General features: G+C 56.3%; 1 protein-coding gene across 3 annotated transcripts; it reads right to left on the bottom strand.

Moving 5' to 3' along the window:
* Positions 1-2,535: 2,535 nt before the first annotated feature.
* PDLIM4 (PDZ and LIM domain 4) lies at positions 2,536-17,063 on the bottom strand. 3 transcript variants are annotated; one of them, XM_007110705.2, is made up of 7 exons: positions 16,888-17,063; positions 12,251-12,402; positions 8,385-8,466; positions 3,795-3,976; positions 3,415-3,578; positions 2,974-3,091; positions 2,536-2,842 (listed from the first exon to the last, which is right to left on the bottom strand). In XM_007110705.2, exons 1-7 carry the CDS (start codon positions 16,978-16,980, stop codon positions 2,638-2,640), a joined length of 996 nt encoding a protein of 331 aa, XP_007110767.1. In that variant the 5' UTR covers positions 16,981-17,063; the 3' UTR covers positions 2,536-2,637. The 3 variants fall into 3 exon arrangements, with proteins under 3 accessions (XP_007110767.1, XP_028349024.1, XP_007110768.1); XM_028493223.2 differs by having other exon boundaries at positions 2,974-3,205; positions 16,888-17,031; XM_007110706.4 differs by lacking the exon at positions 2,974-3,091 and having other exon boundaries at positions 2,687-2,842; positions 16,888-17,031.
* Positions 17,064-17,501: the final 438 nt, after the last annotated feature.

Genomic DNA, 17,501 nt, shown 5'->3' with positions numbered 1-17,501 from the left:
GTTACCTTCTAAGAGTTACATGGCTGGCACCAGGAGAAAAATTGATGTTTATGGTTGAGGAGGTATTTCTGCCATTGGGGAGGTCTAGTTAACGCACATGGCAGCTGCGCAGTGCACACTAGGGGGAGGGAGGAGGCTAAAGGGCAGAGAAGAAGTTTTATGTTTAAATTTTTTTTGGTCTTGCCTTAAAATCTGAATTTTTATTTCATCAACCTGAATAAATGCAGAATAAGCACAGATCACAGTATCCTCTGAGAGGAAAGGATTCTAGCCAGGTCTCCCCAAGTGAGACTCTAGAATCAGGGCAACCCCAGTCACGGTTCAAAGGGGTTTGCTGTCTGTTTTTCCAGAGCCTGATACTGAGTCTAAACCTCTCGACAATTGAAAATGTTTGAGAATAACCTTGGCAAGTTTGTAAACGAAGAACAAGGAGGAGAGATTAGCACGTTAAACTCTTTAAGAGGTAATAACTAAATCAATATGATAGTTTCAATAATAAGAAAATATTTCAGTGGAATAGGGTCCAGTAACAAAGATTCTTGCAAAAATATGAAAAGTTCCTATCTATTATTAAGAAGTTAATCCTCAGAAAAATGAGTGAAGGGTTTAGAGGAATTCTTGGAGGGAGAAGACCATTCTGTTCCATGTTCATTCAGCACCCACCAGAAAACACAACAAATGTTTGTTGAATGAATGCTCATCCCTGGTAATCAGAGAAATGCAAATTAAAGTAACTATATATCGCATTTTACTTATCAGATTGGCAAAAATGAAAAATAAAAACCTGGTAATACCCTGTGTTGCAAGAGCGTGAGGAAATGAGCACTGTCATGTGCTGATGGTGAGAGTGTGAATTGGTAATGTTGCCGAAATATCGGCTTCCCTGTGCACCAATGACGAACAGAAATACAGAGACAGAGATTTTGGAGGAAGAGAGAGATGGCTTTATTTTTCTTCCATGCACAAGGAAAGACAGAGCAGGCAGCGCCTCAAGAACTGTGCCCCTCTGTCCTGGGGCATTACAGGGGGTCTTATAGGTGGAACCCGCAGTCCAGGGTAAGTGAAAAGGATCAAAGTGGTGAATGTCTTGCATTCTTCTTCTTGCAATATTTTAAAAGTTACTGCTGGCATCAGGCAGCCTGGTAATTGGGTCTGTTCATCTCTGGGTTATCGGCCTGTGACCTTCTTTCTGAAATGTAAACAGCTAAGAGGGGTGCTACAAAAGAATGCAGCAAGAGTAAGTGCCAGGTGCAGGGTACAATTCATATGGAATCAGAGAGTAATTAGTTTTGCTTAGCTTTGTGAAGGACAAGTCTAGCTACAAGTGTTTGTTAGTAGTAACTGCTAAAGTATAACCAAGATTGCTTAATTCTTTCAGGCCTGTTTATGCTGTTTCCCCAGGCTGCTCATTGTTTCTTATTTTCCTTGTTTATCAGAAGAGTCTCATTTCTATTTTTGCTGCAACAGTAACAGTCTTTTGTGGTTTGTGATAGTACAAAACTGAATATAGCACAACCGTCCATTACTCAGGGCTCACTAAATAAACGAGGCTGCTTCCTCTTCCGAGCAACCTAAGGAGAGGGTAGATCCACGTGACCCGGAGTCCAGGATGCGTCATCGAGTGCGAACAGCCACAATTCACCAACTCTGCTATCACTTATATTTTTTAAAAGTGCGAGTCTCTACAGGAGTGTGCAACCGAGCTGTGAAAGGCCAGGCCTCCGAGAAGGAGTGGCGTGTACTCTGGAGACGAGTGTTCTTTTCTTTCTACTAAAATCTTACACACACACACACACACACACACACACACACACACACACACCCTGCGCGCTCCCTGGTGGGGAGAGTGGGAAAGGAGAAAGAAGGAAAGAATACAGTGGGGGGGGCGGGGGCGGGGGGGGGGATCGGAGAGGACTGGAAGAAACCCGGAAGAGAGAAATGCTGAGATTGCCGGGAGGCAGATACCACCCCCAGCCAAACCGGTGAGGGGGGGGGGGGGGGGGGGGGGGGGGGGATCGGAGAGGACTGGAAGAAACCCGGAAGAGAGAAATGCTGAGATTGCCGGGAGGCAGATACCACCCCCAGCCAAACCGGTGATCTCCCCAGTCCTATCCCCCGCGGGGCAGTCCCTCCTGAGGCTGCTAGGGGCCACCCGCGCTCGTGCTGGTGCCCACACGGGGCCTTTGCTGCCTGTGCTCGCCTTTGACATATTCCTCACGCTGTAGAGCTCTTCCCTCCCTCATCCCTTAGTTCTCAGCTGACACCTTCCCTGACTCCATCCAGTTAAAACCCTTTGGCGTGACGTCCCCTTCTAGCACCTCAGACCTCGCTTCCCTATTAACAGGACTGCCCTTGTGATTCACGTCTGCCATCCACCCAGGCTGTGGCTTCCTTGAGGGCAGCACAGTACCTGTCTTGCTCCCCCTTGCACCTAGTGCCTAAGAAAATGCTTGGCACCTGAACAGGTGTAGCACGCGGGAGCCATAGCCTGTGCTGGAGGGAGGCAGGCCAGGGCACCGACACGGTTGAGGCCAAGCAGAGGGAATTTATTAGAGAGGCAGGGCGCAAACATATTTACACGGGTGCGCGGGGACATTAAAAAAAGCAGAGGCGGGGACGGGAGGTTCTGGGAGCGGCTCAGACGAGTTCCACCTTGGCATTGGGGTACACCGCCACCACGTCGTAGCCCTCAGGCGGCTTGACGCGCGCCTTGGCGTGGCTTTCGCAGTAGAGCCGGTCGTCCAGAAAGAAGTAACCGCGCTGCTTGAGGTTCAGGCCGCAGTCGCTGCACATGAAGCACTCGGGGTGGTAGAGCTTGTCCCGCGCCTTGACGATGGTACCCCTGACAGGTGATCGGAGAGGACAGCGTCAGGGGTTGACTGATCCGAGAGCACGCCCCCACTAAGGGCCTCGGTTGGGGTCAGGGGACCACGGGGGTGGGGGGCGGGTGGGGAAGACAGGGGAGGTACTCACACGATGCCGTGGCCGCAGCGCGTGCACTCTGGCAGCCCCTGCAGGCCACTCAGCGGAGCGCCTAGCTTGCCCGCCGTGGGCTTGAGGTTCCGGGGGCCGCCAGGCCCGGGCCGTTCCCCTGAAAGCCAGAGCACGATTGGCAAGAGCCCGGTGCGGAGGTCAGAAAAGGGAAAAACTTCATTTCTGCGGAGTGTGGGGCTGGGCCCTGCTTCCGTAGCCACCGGCAAAGAGACTGGGGTGGGGGTTGGAAGGGCGACAGGGGTTGGGTGGGAATGAGAAAGCCCGGGCGCAGCAAGGTGTGTGGGAGTGCGCTGAGGACACGGGGGAGGGGCTAATGGCCGGGAGGCCGGACGTGGGGTCGCAAAGGCGTGGCTTGGGCTGGTTGGGGGCGCGGAGTTCGGTACCTCAGGGAGCGGGAAGGCGGGTGAGGCAAAATCTTACCGCCCTCGCCGGCCTCTAGCATGCCCTGCAAGTAGCGGAAGGAGCCTGACTGCTTGGGCTCCGCAGCCGTCGGCTCGGCCGACTCCCGAAGCATCCTGTACACCTCTGAGCCCAGGTCTACTCCGCAGTCGCGGCTCCGCGAAAGGCCTCTGGCCAGGTCAGTGCTGGGCGAAAGAAGATGCACTAAGGGACAGGGTTGCAGTACCAGCCTGCACTCTGCCAGCTCAAGGGTCTGGTGAGGTTTCATGAGTCAGAAGGCAATCAGCTGAGACCCATGGATCAAGTGTTAAGGGTCAGGATGGGACCTGGTGTGAGATTTAAGGGATCGGGGATTAGGATGGGATCTGGGTATGGCATCAAAGATTATGCCTCTGTACTACCTGTGGGGTGGAGACACGTGCAGGGTGCCCAACTGGGTCAGTAAAGTAGCCTCACTGCTGCTGCCATTGTGAGGGACTGGGAGGCGAGGTGACTGCCCATAAGGAGATCCCAGGCCTGGCCTGCCATCTTCTGGCCCAAGCCCCGTGGCTGAGGGCCACCTGCTTGTCGCTGGACTGCCATCCTAGGAGAGAGAGGAGCCTGAGGCACTGGGAGACCCTCTGGGGTAGGACCTCCGGCCATTCCTTGTACACCCACCCCTGCCCTGCTATGCCAAGCCTTCTTGGGTGTTGACTGGCTACTCTTGCTCGGGTATCTCTCGGCTCTGGTGCCCGGTCAGGGAAGGAGTTTGTGGGGAAAGGCTGAGCCTTGGGCCTGGTTCAATCCCTGCAGAAATAAGAAATGCTCATGGAAAGTCAGACACAAAAACCTGAGTCCCTGAGACTCAACGTTGGCTCATGAGCCCTGTGGTGGTTTTGACTACCAGTGCCCATGGGGGACAGTGTTGGGGCAGGACCATCCCAAGAAGCTTTTTAAGGCCAGCATGTCTGGTTCTGAGTGTGTGGCTTCCTTGCAGAGGTGGTCCTGATACCAAGTCTTCTTCCCTGTCAGAACTGTGCTGGGTACTGGATGGGCCCATGGCTGGGAATGCAAAAAAGGAATTCCTGTTCTGCAGCCAGGAAGGGTCATCAATCATTGTGTCCCAAGACCTTTTAGTGGGAGCAGGCTGAGGTTTAAAGGTACCATTGTGAGGTCAGCCCCCTCCAGGCCTGTATTTTTTTTCCCCCGTTTCCTGCTTCCCAGGCCAAAATAGGTGGCCTTCTGTAGACATAGCAGATAGGGGCAAAGGCTTGGCCAGGGCTCAAAGCTCCCCACACCACCCCCCACCCCCAGCCAGCCTGATGCCCACGGCTGAAACATTTGAGGAGGAATGCCCTGAAAATGCCTCCTCAGTACATGAGAAGAGGTCAGTATCTCTGCAGGCGTGGTTTCTGAATGGGGACTTCAGATCTTTGTCCCTGCAGAGTCCAGGGCAATGTTGCCCCTCGCTTGCAGGCACACATGCCTGCCCTCAGCAGTGTGATAACAGGCATGCACACTCTCACAAGTATATTTACAGACATACCCATGCATGAAGGCAACACATAGGCACCAGCCAGTCCTCTACCTACATACACCTAATCACACAGACACAGTTACATATACTCGGAGCCAGTGCTGGTCATGCTGGGGATGACCATGGTTACCTCCATGACACAGTTGGTGGCCAGAGCAGCCTGACTTTGGGGTGGGGCCCAAGAGCCCAGGCCATGAAGGTGTTCTCAGCCTCAGTCTGGGAGGTGACATGTAAATTTTTCCTCCCCTCTACAGTGTGAACAGGGATGCTAGGTGGGGAGGAAAGGACGCCTACCCTAGAGGGAAAGAGCAAGCCTTGGACTCGGTCAGCCTCCAGCTGGGGCATAGCTGAGCCTGCAGGGCTTTGCCCAAGCTGCTGCTTTCCACAGGTTCTGAGCTGGGCAGGGGCGTGAGGAATGGGCAGACTAGCAGCTGAGTGACTGAATGGGGGTGGCGTCCCAACTTCTCCCACCCCAACAGAAAAAGGAGAGGCAGTCTCTCACTGCCCAGGTGGGCCCCCATCAATGAGGCAACAGCAGCAGAAAAACCTTTAGCCTTAGCCTCTGAGAAACCTGAGTACTCTCACACATGTGTCTGCAGGGCAGGCAGGCCGGGGCTGGCCTGGCCTCTAATGGGGACCAGATGGGCCATGGGCCGTGGGGGCAGGGCTGGGCCCTGTACAGAACAGGCTTCAACAGGAAGGGGGAGCTGGAGGGACCTGGAGGGAGGAAACCCTCACTGACCCCCACCCAGCAGGGTGTGGGAGTTTATTGCAGGATCATCAGAGCCACTGCCCCTCCCATGGCCACCCATGCAGCAGCCTCTCTAGGTCTGAACTCAGTGGTTAGGACACACATGGTGACCTCAGTGTTGGTATGAGTCTCAGCTCTATCACTCGCTCACTGAGCAAGTTACATCACCTCTCTGAACCTCAGTTTCTTCATCTGTGAAATGGGGATGATGGTTTCTATATCATAAGTTCCTCGTGGAGATAAATGAGACAGTTGCATACAAAGCACTTAGCATAGTGCCTGGCATACATCCATTGTTGGATGAATGGCTGTCATGGGCATTCCTGAGCCCCCATTCCTGGATTTCCCTTCTCCATGGTGTGCCTGGTACCATGTGTTCTCCGTGTCTGAGTACCCGACAGCTGCCGATTTGGTTGTTGAAGTCTCAGTGGGCTAGTCAGCAGCATGGCAGTAACTGCTAGCTTGCTCATCAGCTCCAGCATGACTGTGGTCAGAATCTAGGACACTCAACTTGGACAGAGGTGGGCACTAAATCCAGGTGAGCAGGTGGCACCTCCCAGAGGCCAAGCTCCAGCTCCCTGCTGGTCTGGAGAGGACAGGCTGAGTCCTGCATTGCCTGCTGCACCTGGCCTGCCTTAACCCATCACCTGGTTCTCAGTTCAAATGCCACCCTCTCCAGGAAATCTTTCCTGATCACCGTCCTTCCTCCACTCTGGGCTGTGTTCCCACGTGAGGTCTGAGAGAAGGAGTCTCCAATGACCCAATATGGAAGGTGTGCCTGAAGCCCCAGTTGGTGAGTGCCAGGGTACCTTGTGCTGGTCTTAGGGCCAGCTGTGGTCTTCCCCTCCTGTGATGGCTCCAGCTGGGCCCACCGCCCTCCCCACTGCAGGTAGAGGGTGGGAGCAGTATGGAGACAATGGGCCCTGTATCTGTGTTCCTGAGGACATGGCCCTACAGGGGCTGGGTGGGGGTGTTTCTGTCCCCCCCCCATGGAGCTCATGACCTTTTAAGTACAAAAGGGGGGCAGCAGCTGAGGGGCTGCCCTGTTGCTTGTGGAAAATCCCCCTGCTTCCAGCCTGAGCCCCCAGCAGCCTGGCCCTTGAGGAGGTCAGTGAGGGAAAGTGTGGGACAGAGGAAGCTGTTCTCCAGCCCCCAGCCCCACTGGCCCAGAGCCTCTCCTGGAGGACTCAACAGACCTGAGCTTCATATTCCAAAGCTCAGGCCCCCCTCTCCTATCCATCTTGGCGCTTACACACGAGAGGTGGGCTCACACATGAGCTGGGGGCCTGTACTATGCTATTCCCGTTTTGCCCATGTCAAGTCTGGGTGATTTGTCTATGCCCCCCAGCCCCTGTCCCCATGGGTCCATAGAACTACCAGAGCAAGCTTCTGAGACCCAGGTGTGGCCACAAATCTCTTCAAGAACAGCTGAGGTCCTGGGTAGAGGAAACCGAGAGCTTCTCTGTGCCCTCAGCCCTCACCTCTGCCCCCTGCCACCCCTGGGACTTTTTTCTCTGAACCTGCGGTGCACAATCTCACCTCTGGTCCTTTGTATGTGGCACACTTCTCTCCATGCCCCTTCGCCTCCCTTATTCTTCCAGACCTTCAGGTCTTGGCTTGGATAACCCCTCTTCCAGGGAGCCCTCTCTGCCCACCCTTGAGTCATATACCTACTCTGGACTCCTTTGACCCCTGGCTTCTGCCATCCCAGAACTGCTGGGTGCCTCTCCTCTTCCAGAATGGGCACTCCCTGCATATGGTAAGCACCTGGCCTCAGGGATGCCAGCAAAAGCAAGGTAGGGAACAAATGTCAGAGAAAGATGGGGACTGGGATAGGGGGTGAGGGAGAGGCCATGGCAAATCATTCCCTCTGGTACAGCAAAGCCTCCGTGGAGAGAGAGTGGATATGAGCAGGCCCAGGGGGCCATGGTCCCACATGCTGGGTCCCAAGTTCTGGCTCCATCATAGACCAGTCGAGTCTCCGCCTTGCCCAAACTCAGTGGCCCAGAAATAACGAGTTCACTCTGGATACCTCAGCTTTGCCCACTTGGCCACCCCTCAAGCCCATGGCAAAATGAGGCCCTAAAGCAGCCTGGCTCCACCTCATGCTCCTTGAGGACAGCACCATAGCTGTGACTCGTGTCATACACAGAAAGGTGACTGAGCAGACAGGCCTGCAGCCTGAGGTCTGCTAGCTGCAATCACAGAATGGCCAGGAGAAAACTTCAGTCTTGGATAGGGCAAGGCAGTGCCTTATATTCTAAGGTTGGCTCTGGCCAGGTAGGTGCCCAAGGCTAGGATGAGACAGAAGAGTGCCCCATAGCCTGAGGTCACTCCACAGCCTATGGCTGTTCCCCACCCCTCCCCCAAGCCTGGTGACTTCCTCCTGATCTGGCAACACTGGGCGATGGAGTGAAACCCAGCTGGGTAGGTGGTAGCCCTGAGCCAAGGCCTGGCCCAGTCCCTGCCCACCACAGGCACTATTGTCCCAGAATCCAGGACTGCTTAGAGTACTGACAGAGCCCACAGCAGGTACCTGTCACCTTGGGAGCCCCTGATGGGGCATGGACAGAGCCCAGAGAAGCCTTCTGCTTCAGTCTCTGACCTGGGCATCTGAGAACCACAGTGAGGACATCCAATGCAGTCAAACCCATGGACAAGGCCCGGCGTCTCTGCCCTGGGCTTGCTCTGAGCTAGGCCAGGCCAGGCGGTATATGTACATACCTGGGCCTCGGGATCGATGTGGATCCTGTGTGCCTGAGCCTTGCTGTCCTCTGGGGTATTGGGCCAGCTCCTGCCTTCAGGCCTGTGGCAGGAATTAGGATGGTCAGAAATCTCTGCTTACTAGCCCACCATGCCTGGGAACTAGGACCAAGAAGCGCTGGGGTCTGGGCCCAGGGCCACCCAGGACCAGGCTTGGTACCCTGCATGGATAAGGATACTACCCCAACTCTTTCCCCTGAGCCAGAATGCTGGCCTTCATGGCAAGGAGACACAACTCTAGATCTGCCACTCACCTGGAATAGGCTGTGTGCCCCTTCTCCACCAGCTGCTCCTTCCCTCTCTGGTCTGGTTCCTAGAAAGGAAGCCCTGCAGCTTCCCCACCTTCCCACCCTCTCTGTGGCCTATGGAAGCTCAGCATAAAGAGGGCCAGGTTCATGGCGGAGCAAGCCAGGCCTTACACGTTGATCAGCTAGGAGCCCATCCACTCATCCTGCTTCCATTCACAGCCTCTGACGGGGCCTGGGAGTCAGGCATCCGTGGGCCTAGGAAAAGTGGAATGGAGGCTCTGAGGGGTGCACCTCCCCTCCTGCTGCTGCTGGCAGAGTCATCACCAATGTCTGCCCAGCCCAGATGGGAAACAGGCCATTAGGAAATTCCTGCTTCGCCATAGAAACCAAAAGCCAAACACCACTCAAGAGGGAGAAAAACATCATAAACCTGCCATAAGCGGGGGCAGGCGGGGCTGAGAGGCTACAGGCCTGGGGCCCAGTCCTGCCACTGAGTAGTCCTGTGAGAAGGCAGGCCAGGAGGGTGTGTGGACCCCGGATTGGCAGGTGGGTGTGAGTAAGGCTGGTTACACCGAAGGGGAATAATGTCCCCACTCTGCCCCACAGGGCCTCCTGGGTCTTCTCAGGGGTCTTACCACTGGGCTAGCAGCTCAAACCTGCCCCTCTCCCCCGACTCAGCAGAGGATTTTAACAATCTGATTACACGTGTAGTCCACACTCACTGCTCTTCCTCAACCATTGCCCATTCCTTGGTCCCCTGCAGGCTACCTCTCTTCTCCACAGTCTTTCAGAGGCCTGTGGCACCAAGGCTCTGCTGTTCCACCCCCCACTGGCATCTGGCTTCAGCCCCCTCAGCCAGGCTCCCAACTGACTGCCCTGACTTACAGCTCTAACTATGGTCTCTATGCACTCAGAACTCTGCTGGAATAAACCTAGGACATCTTGTGTGGCTATCTGGCCTTATACTTCCTTGAAGTCCTGTCCGGAAGAGAAGTACGAGCCTGAGGTCTGAAGATCAGAGGGTACAAATTACCCAGAGCCATCAGAGTGTCCCAAAGGCATAAGATTAGAATGAGAGGTTTATTCATGTGTCAACCTCCACCCCCAGGTCTCCACACTTTAGGCTGAGCAGGTAGCTCCATCTGCCATCTTTAAGCCCACCAAAGGGTGGGCTGTACAGATCCATCTTGTATCCCATGTAATAGGTGACAGGGACTTCACCAGAGGCCCCAGGGTTGCAGCTGATGCCAGGAAGGTCCTGGACCTACAGAACGTGCCCAGAAATTGTGGGTTAGCTTGGATTGCTGGATACCTGGCTCTGAGTTCCAGACAAAGTAAGCATAGCGGGGAAGCTGGGCCTTTACTTCACTTTTCATCCGGTGGAGAAGTCTGTGGAGGATTATAGCCCTCTGTACGCAAGAGGGCAGGTAGGGAAGCTGGCCTAGGTAGAGCTCTGGGAGTGCTGGCACGGAGTAGCTCCCTCCAAGCAGCTCACCAGGCCAATCTTCCACAGACCCCATGTTGGGGGTTGTCTTTGGGGGCTCAGGCATAAGTCCTGGCACAACAGGCAGGCTAGAGAGCAGGGTCAGAGGCCTTGCAGGTGAGAAAGCACCCAGGAGAAGAGATGCTGGCCCAGAAGATCAAGGTGGCCACTGTGTCTTGATCCCCCAGAATCTGCATGTGTGAGAATTAGGGATAGGGGGCTGGGGGACAGGACATCAGGTTTTCACCCTGACTGAGCAGACCCTGTATGTCATCCTCACTCAATCCCAGATCCCCCATTTTGAAGTTGAGGAAGCTAAGGGCTCTGATATTAAATCACTAGGACAACACAGTTCTCAAGTGCAGAGCTGGGACTGGAACCCAGATCTGTGATAGGAGAGAGTGTGCTCTCATCTGCTCCATGGCCAGGCAGCATCTGGGGGCTAAAATACCCAGTGTGGAACAGGTCAGTGGACCCCTGGCTCCATCCATGCCTGGCTTGGAACAAATGGCCTGCGAAGGAAGGAAGGAAGGAAGAAAGGAAGGAAGGGGGACCTCCACCCTGCCCCCACCCTGCTACCCTCCCCTGACATCATTCCCTCTGTGGACCTCCTGAATCAGGCCCCCTGTGAGCCTCCCCTGCCCCTTGTCCCACTACTACCAGGGCTTCCCTTATTCAGCCATGCAGAGTCAAGGCCAGAGGTGAATCAGGGCCCAGGAACCCAGCCAAGTTGGGTGGCCTCAGAGGCCCCTAGTGGGCAGAGTAGTGCTGACGTTTCCCCCAGCCAGCCTGTACCTCGGTCTCAGAGAGGGTGATGAATGTGATCCTGCTTTATGGAGAAGGAAACCCAGGCTTACAGAGGTCATCTGGTGAGCCTAAAAGCCCAAAGAGTCTGGAAGAGGGTCAGCTCTGCTGAACTCCCAGGACAGGGCCCCCTCACCGTGGGCCAGGTGGAGTGTACAAGGCCCTGGACTTGCAGCTGGGCCCACTCAGCGCCAAGAGCAGAGTCAGGGGTCCTGACTTCAACACGGACCCGGGTCAGACATAAATGGGGCTACTTCAGAAGGCTTCATGTTTAACGGCTCTGAACCAGTGGATTAATTACCCCCTGCCCTGCTGGCTCTAAGGCCTGGTTAGCCGTGTTGTGGTTTGGGGAGGATTTGCCTACACACATCCACATGGGGTCGTGGAAAGTCACTGTTAACAGTGAACATGGCAGAGCTGAGCAGTTATGTATGACTTCCCTGGATCTAGGCAAGACAGGGGGAGGGAGATCCCGCCCAGCCCGGACCCAGCCGACTGCCATCAGCCTGAGCAAGGCTGGAGACGCCCCAGGTAGACCTTCCATCCTGGAGCACGTCCAGGGCACAGATGGGGCTTGGTGACCCCCCAGTCCTCCCCTTCCTGATGGGCAGTATAGCACTACACAGTCCACGGCATCCAGATTTAAGCAGGGCAGAGGTTTGGGCCATAGTGGGGACAGCTGAGGCAGGGCAGCTGTGGGGCTGGTAGAAGTGGTCAGCAGTCAAGCAGAAGGAATGGAGTCTTTGGGAGTGAGAGAAACCTGCGGTCAAATCTTGCTTCCCCATTGCTCTGCTGCGTGACTTGAAGCACCCTCCAAACTTTCTGAGTCTCAGTTGTCTCACGTGTAAAGTGGAGACTATATTAGGTTTTTACCTTATCGAGTTGGTTTGACAGTTAAACAAGGTGTTGAACGATAAAATTCTTTGAACTGGTCATCAAGCTGGCCACTCATGGGTGGGAAAAGGACTGAAATCACACACATCTCACCCCCGGTTTGAGGCTACCCAAGGTCTTAGTTCAGCCCTGATTTTGGGGCTGCCTACCACCTGCCATAAGTCCCCCAACATAGTTCCAGCCATAGGTTAAATGCGGACTTCTTCCTCTCTTAAGCCACCTGCATCTCCAAACAGTGCCTGTCAAACCCCTGTGAAAGTGCTGCTCCATAGGACTGGGGTGCCAGGGAGCTGAAGCAGAGAGGATGTGTGAGGCCCAGCTCACACAGGATGCTGGCCCAGAACTGAGCCTCCCCTGATTCACCCGCATCATCCTGGTCCAGCCTGCCCTGTGCGTACCTGCTCACGGAGAGTGTGAGGTGGTCATGGCAGCCCTTGATGCGGTTCTGCGCCTCCAGGTGTGTCATGAGCTCTGTGCTCTCACCATTGATGGCCTGGATCAGGTCTCCAGGGCACAGTGCAGCCAGGGAAGCCTTGCTGCCAGCATGGACCTGTGGATGGACAGGCAGATGGCTGGACATCGGTCATTATGTGGCCTTGCTGCAGGCTCTGTTCTAGACCCCTTCCAACCTCAGAACCGGGCCAGTGTAGCCCTGCTGCCAATGTGACCTGTGGGTGGGAAAGTTGAGTTCCCACATGGTTTTGCTGGAGCCTCTGCTCTAAACAAGCCCAACTCCAGCACCTGGAGGTCTGGTGAGGTATGAGGGCATATTAGAGGGGCTTCCTCTGGGCTGGGACAAATGGGATGTCACTCTTGCAGCCTGCATACATGCAAGGGACACAGAAGGATATGTGTTCTCCAGCAGATACAAAGCATGGACATGTCACATGTACCCTGTATTGCCCCACCCAGACAGACCACATAGTAGCCCCTTGACCTGATGTTCAAACCCTTAGTGACCTTTTTTCCTCTCATCCCCACCCCTCCACATTTACCTCCACACACCCACACTCTATCCAGACCATCTGAATGTCAGGGGGGTACTCACGGGTACCAGATAGCTCTCACCTCCACACTTCTACAGACGCTGTTCCCTCTACCTGGAACACACTTTCCTTTGACCCCAAACCCTAAATACCAGCTTACGCCTCCTCGTCCTTCAGGTCTCAGGCTCTCAGCAGAGGCCATTTCTCCTGGAAGGCTCTTCTCTGGGGTCTCACAGTACCCTGTGCACCCCCTTTACCACTCTGCTCCCCTAACATTGTTAGTACCTCATTCTGTGCTGTCACCTCCCCAGGCAAGTCGAGGGCCATCTAATTTTAGCTGCCAGCCTGCACTCCCGGGTCACAATTTCACCTCCCCTTCCTCTGGAGGACAGGCACTCAGGCCACCCCAGTGCCACTGTTGACCCCAAAGGGTCAAGCAGTGTCCACATCTGGAGCCTCCGACAATGCTGGTCCCTTGACATGTGCCACATGAGGTTGGGAATAGGCTCACAGGAGTCCTAAGTAAGCAGCCCCAGGGGGGAATTCAGGCAACAGGACATCCTTTACCCTGTCCCTGGTCCCAGCACAGCCTTTGGAAAGAGACTTTAGGGACCCTCATTCCTCCCAGCCTCTCAAGCTGTGGCTCAAGAGCTGTCAGTGGCACTGCGCCTGTTGGGGTGGGAGCTCCTGGAGGCCTGGCCAGGCTCAGCTTAGCCAGTTCTCTGTAGTAAGTGGACAAAGCTGAGGTGCTGGCAGCTCCTTGGCTGGAGTCCTGGTGTGGGTACTGCCAAGCAACCTGCCCTGAAATAGGCTGCCCCAAGGAATGTTCTTCTGAAGCATGCTACCCTCAGCCAACCAGCCCACCATTAATGTTCCCTTGTAGGGCATGGGCACCTACACAGGCCTGTCTTCCCAGGGAAGGCACCCACTTGGCACCATCCCACCCTCCCCACAAGGCCCTGCTCTAGGCCCCCTCTCCTACACGGATACCTGCTCTGTGACATGGCCTGGGCTCAGTGCTTTAGCCATAACTAGCTCATGGCAACCTCTCAACCACCTGATGAGACAGAGGCTGTTCTCATCCCTATTTTCAGATGAAGAAAGAGAGGCTTTGGGGATGGGGTGCTTTACCCCAGTCCCCATGCTGGAGAGGAGTCTTCTTCCTCCAAGGGGTGGCTAGCTGCAGGATGACTCAGCCAGCACAAGGGGTGCATTCAGGCCCCTGTGGGTGGAGGAAGTTCTCGAAAGCAGGGGTGGCTGGGACACTGCCAGCTCCGCTAGCTTGGGAGTTCTGGTCAGAGAGGGCGTGAGGCCAGGAAACCGTGACTCTTCCAACTGCCTTTACATGCATTGTTTCATTAGTCCTCAAGGCAAGCCTATTTCCTAGATGAGGAAACCAAGGTCCAGAGAAGTACAGGACACTCAACTGATAAACGGCAGAGTTAGGATTTTTAGTCCAGACCAACCGATTCCAAATTCTATGCTCTTAACCAGTGTGCTTTTCTGCAAAAGGGAGTGAGGGGAGAGAGAGTGTCCCAAGTAGAAGGATCAGCATGTGTAATGGCTCATCTGGGAGTGAAAGTAAAAGCAGGCTCCTGTGGCAAAAATATCACTAAAATATCGGTGAGGAGAGAGTGGAAGAGATTAAATCAGAGGAAAAAGCAGGGACCAGACCTACAGGCCTTGTAGGCCCAGGCGAGAGGATTCTAAACAGGGAAATCGCAGGACAGAGTTGAATTCAGGCTGATCCTTCTGGCTGCTGAGTGCGGGATAAACAGACAGAAGGAAGAGAGAGGGGAGTGGTGAAGTCAGCTGGGAGGCTGGGGCGTGAACCAGCCGCTTCACCTATAGAAGCTATATTTAAAGCCCCTGTGTCACTCCACCTGGCCTAGATGCAAAAAGCCCCTACAGGGAGCTGGGCATACAGTTGGTGGTGTTCATTCCAGGCACTAGTTTCTCGGGACCTGGTAGCAACAACCTATTAGGATTCCAAGGCCAGTAGTCACTATAGTTTGTGAGGAAGGAGCCCTGGGCAATGTTTGGGGGGGCTCCCAGAGGCTTTGTGGGCTGAGGTTGCATAGTCCCAGCTCTGCCAGGCAGCCAGCCTCCTCTCTGTCTGAGTGTGGCTGTCTCCATTGTGTGGGGGAAGTCCCGTAAGCATGGGAGGGGTCGGGTCTTGAACCCCCTCGGTGAGGACACTCCCACATATCATCAGTGTCTGTAGACCTGCCCTTGAGGTACCTGCTGGGCAAGCTGTGGCCTGTGTCTCCTCAGCCCCGTAAATCTCCCCAGATCCCACCCAAACGCAGGCTCAGCCATCCTGGCTCCTCAGGCTTTAGCTGCTGCTCTGTGACTTTGGGGGGACAAGGCGGGGGTGTTCTTCCTGGTAAACCCTTTCCAGTCTGTCTGCCTGCCAGCGGCCTGCATCCCGATTAGCTCCAAACAAGGCCGCCGCTGTTGCTGTTGCTGCCGCTGTGACGTGTGGAGGCCTTTCCTCGGCGGGCAGGCAGCCGCGTGGGCAACAGATGTCTCTGCTCCCTGCTGCCTGCGGCCGTCAGCCGCTGCCACTTAGCCTGTCAGCGGCCTCACGCTCAGGGTGCCTGGCCCGCCGGCTGGCCTAGCACCCCCAACAGCCTGCCTTGGTGGACACACAGCATGACACTCACTGGCAGACACAGATGTGCACGCTCTCTCTCTCTCTCTCTCTCTCTCTCTCTCACACACACACAGGCCCCCAGCAGGGCTCTCTCAGGGAAGTGGGAGATGAAAGGCTCCCGGATGTGTTGAAGGCCCACCTCACTCAGCCCCAGGGACCTGGTGGCCATGGGGTGAGGGCAGATGTGGGAATCCTCCCAGGACAGCTGGGCCTGCCTGTCACCCTGGCCCCCAGAAACGGGATTCCATGATTCCATGCTCCACCAGGTGCCCACCCCTTCCCCTAAACTGGAAGGAAGACTCTGAAAGCCCAGCCAGCTTGGTCCAGCCCCCATGGCGAGAGGTGGTAGAAGGGTGGGGGGAAGGTGCTCTCAGTTCCCCCGGTACAGGGCCCCGAAGACCAGAGCAGTCTGTATGGGGTCAAGGGATGGCCCCAGGTCCCCTTCTCTCTTCCCTTCAGACTGGGAGCCCCCAAGGGCAGGGCCTGGGCTCTCTCCTCTTCTGTCCCCTAGGCTGGGACCCCCAGGGGCAGCATCTGAGTCCCCTCTTCTGGCCCTTCAAATATGGGACCCCAAGGCTGGGCCAGGATCCTGTCTTTCCCAGTTTGGGCACCCCCTCTGACAGGGCCCGAGTCATGTCCTCTGTTCCTCTGTCCTCCTCAGATTAGCCACCGCCTGGGGTGGTGCCCCCTCCCCCTCCTCCTCTGCCTAAACCTGGGGCAGTGCATGGCCATAGAAACTTGAGGAACTGGGCGGAGGTTATCCTGGCCCCTGGCCTTGTGTGTCTTGTGGCGAGGAGGTCTCACAACTGCATAGTCAAGTCTCCCTTTCCCCTGAAGCCAAAAATTCCTCCTGGTCACTTCCCCTTAGGACAAGTGAGGTCATGGATGAGAGACTGACCAAAACCAGAGTGGGAAACTGGATGGATCTTTCTTTCTTCAGTTTCAGAGAGGACCCCAGACCTCCTTGGGATCACTCAGCTCTACTGGCAGGGACCCTTGATAAGCGAAGGAGTCTCTCAAGTCATTTTGCTCAAAATTTTCAGGCTGGGTTCAGTCGAAGCAGCATCCCTGGGCCTCTGGAGATCAGTCCAGATCTCTGGCCCATGACTTTGGCCTGCAGTGAGTCCCCCAGAATGAGGCCAGCAGGGACGCTGGTTTGTGAACTCTTGGGGGGAATCCTTCAAGGGATAAGGGCAGGTAGGCCCAGCGGGAGGGGGAGGGGGCTGTGGCGACGCTGCCCAGCCTGGAAGCCTCCTCTACAGCCTGTGGGTCACCGAGGCCAACCCTTGGCTTTCGAGCCTCCAGGACGTCGGGGATCCGGGTCCCGGGTAGACTGTAAGGACTGGATCTCAGATTCAGGACCTCCCCGCCGCCCTGTGGCCGCTGGACTCACCCGCGAGATGGTGAGGGGTACGCTGAAGTCCCGGCCGCCCACCAGGCGGAAACCCCAGGGCGAAGGGCCGCGCAGGGTCACGGAGTGGGGCATCGCGAGCCGGAGCTGTGGCCGGAGCTTGAGCCGGACACTGAGGAGCCGCCGCCGTCGCCGCCGCCGCCGCCGCCGCCTGGACGCCGCGCCCCGCCCCCGGCCCGCCCGCCCCCGTACCCCCCTTCGCCCGGCTCCCGCCCCTGCTCCCCGCGCGCCGGGATTGGCCCCGCGGCCGACCCGACCCTCCCACTTCGGGGGGCTCAGAGGACCCGCCCCTCAGCCCCGGCCGCCTGCAGCCCGGCACCCCTGCCAGGTTCTCAGAGACCCGGGACTGGAACGGCCCCGACGTCCGAGATCCTGCCCCGGCCTCCGCTCTGCGGGCCGCGGACCGGAGCCCGGCTGTGGAAGCTCAAGCCTGGCCCTTTGAAGTCGCTTCTGCGGGGCGGCGCCCCAGCCCGGGGAAGGACGGGGGGCAGGGGCAGCCCAGATGGGGGATGGGGCCGTGCCTTGCTCCGAAACCTCCTCAAGGTCCTGGCAGGCAAACCTGCGACCCCACCCCTCAGTGCGAGGAGTCCTCTGAA

The sequence above is a fragment of the Physeter macrocephalus genome, chromosome 8 (genome assembly GCF_002837175.3).
Source record: "Physeter macrocephalus isolate SW-GA chromosome 8, ASM283717v5, whole genome shotgun sequence".
Taxonomy (NCBI): Eukaryota; Metazoa; Chordata; class Mammalia; order Artiodactyla; family Physeteridae; genus Physeter; species Physeter macrocephalus.
This window is presented reverse-complemented; position numbering and strand designations above follow the sequence as displayed.

What these genes read in the sequence shown, in the direction of transcription:
- PDLIM4 (XM_028493223.2), bottom strand. Translation starts at nt 16,980, where the DNA reads ATGCCCCACTCCGTGACCCTGCGCGGCCCTTCGCCCTGGGGTTTCCGC. An exon ending in CTCACACTCTCCGTGAGCAG is followed by an intron (nt 8,467 to 12,250) that starts GTACGCACAGGG and finishes TTCCTGCCACAG; the next exon opens with GCCTGAAGGCAGGAGCTGGC. An exon ending in GCTAGAGGCCGGCGAGGGCG is followed by an intron (nt 3,206 to 3,414) that starts GTAAGATTTTGC and finishes CCCCCACCCCAG; the next exon opens with TCTCTTTGCCGGTGGCTACG.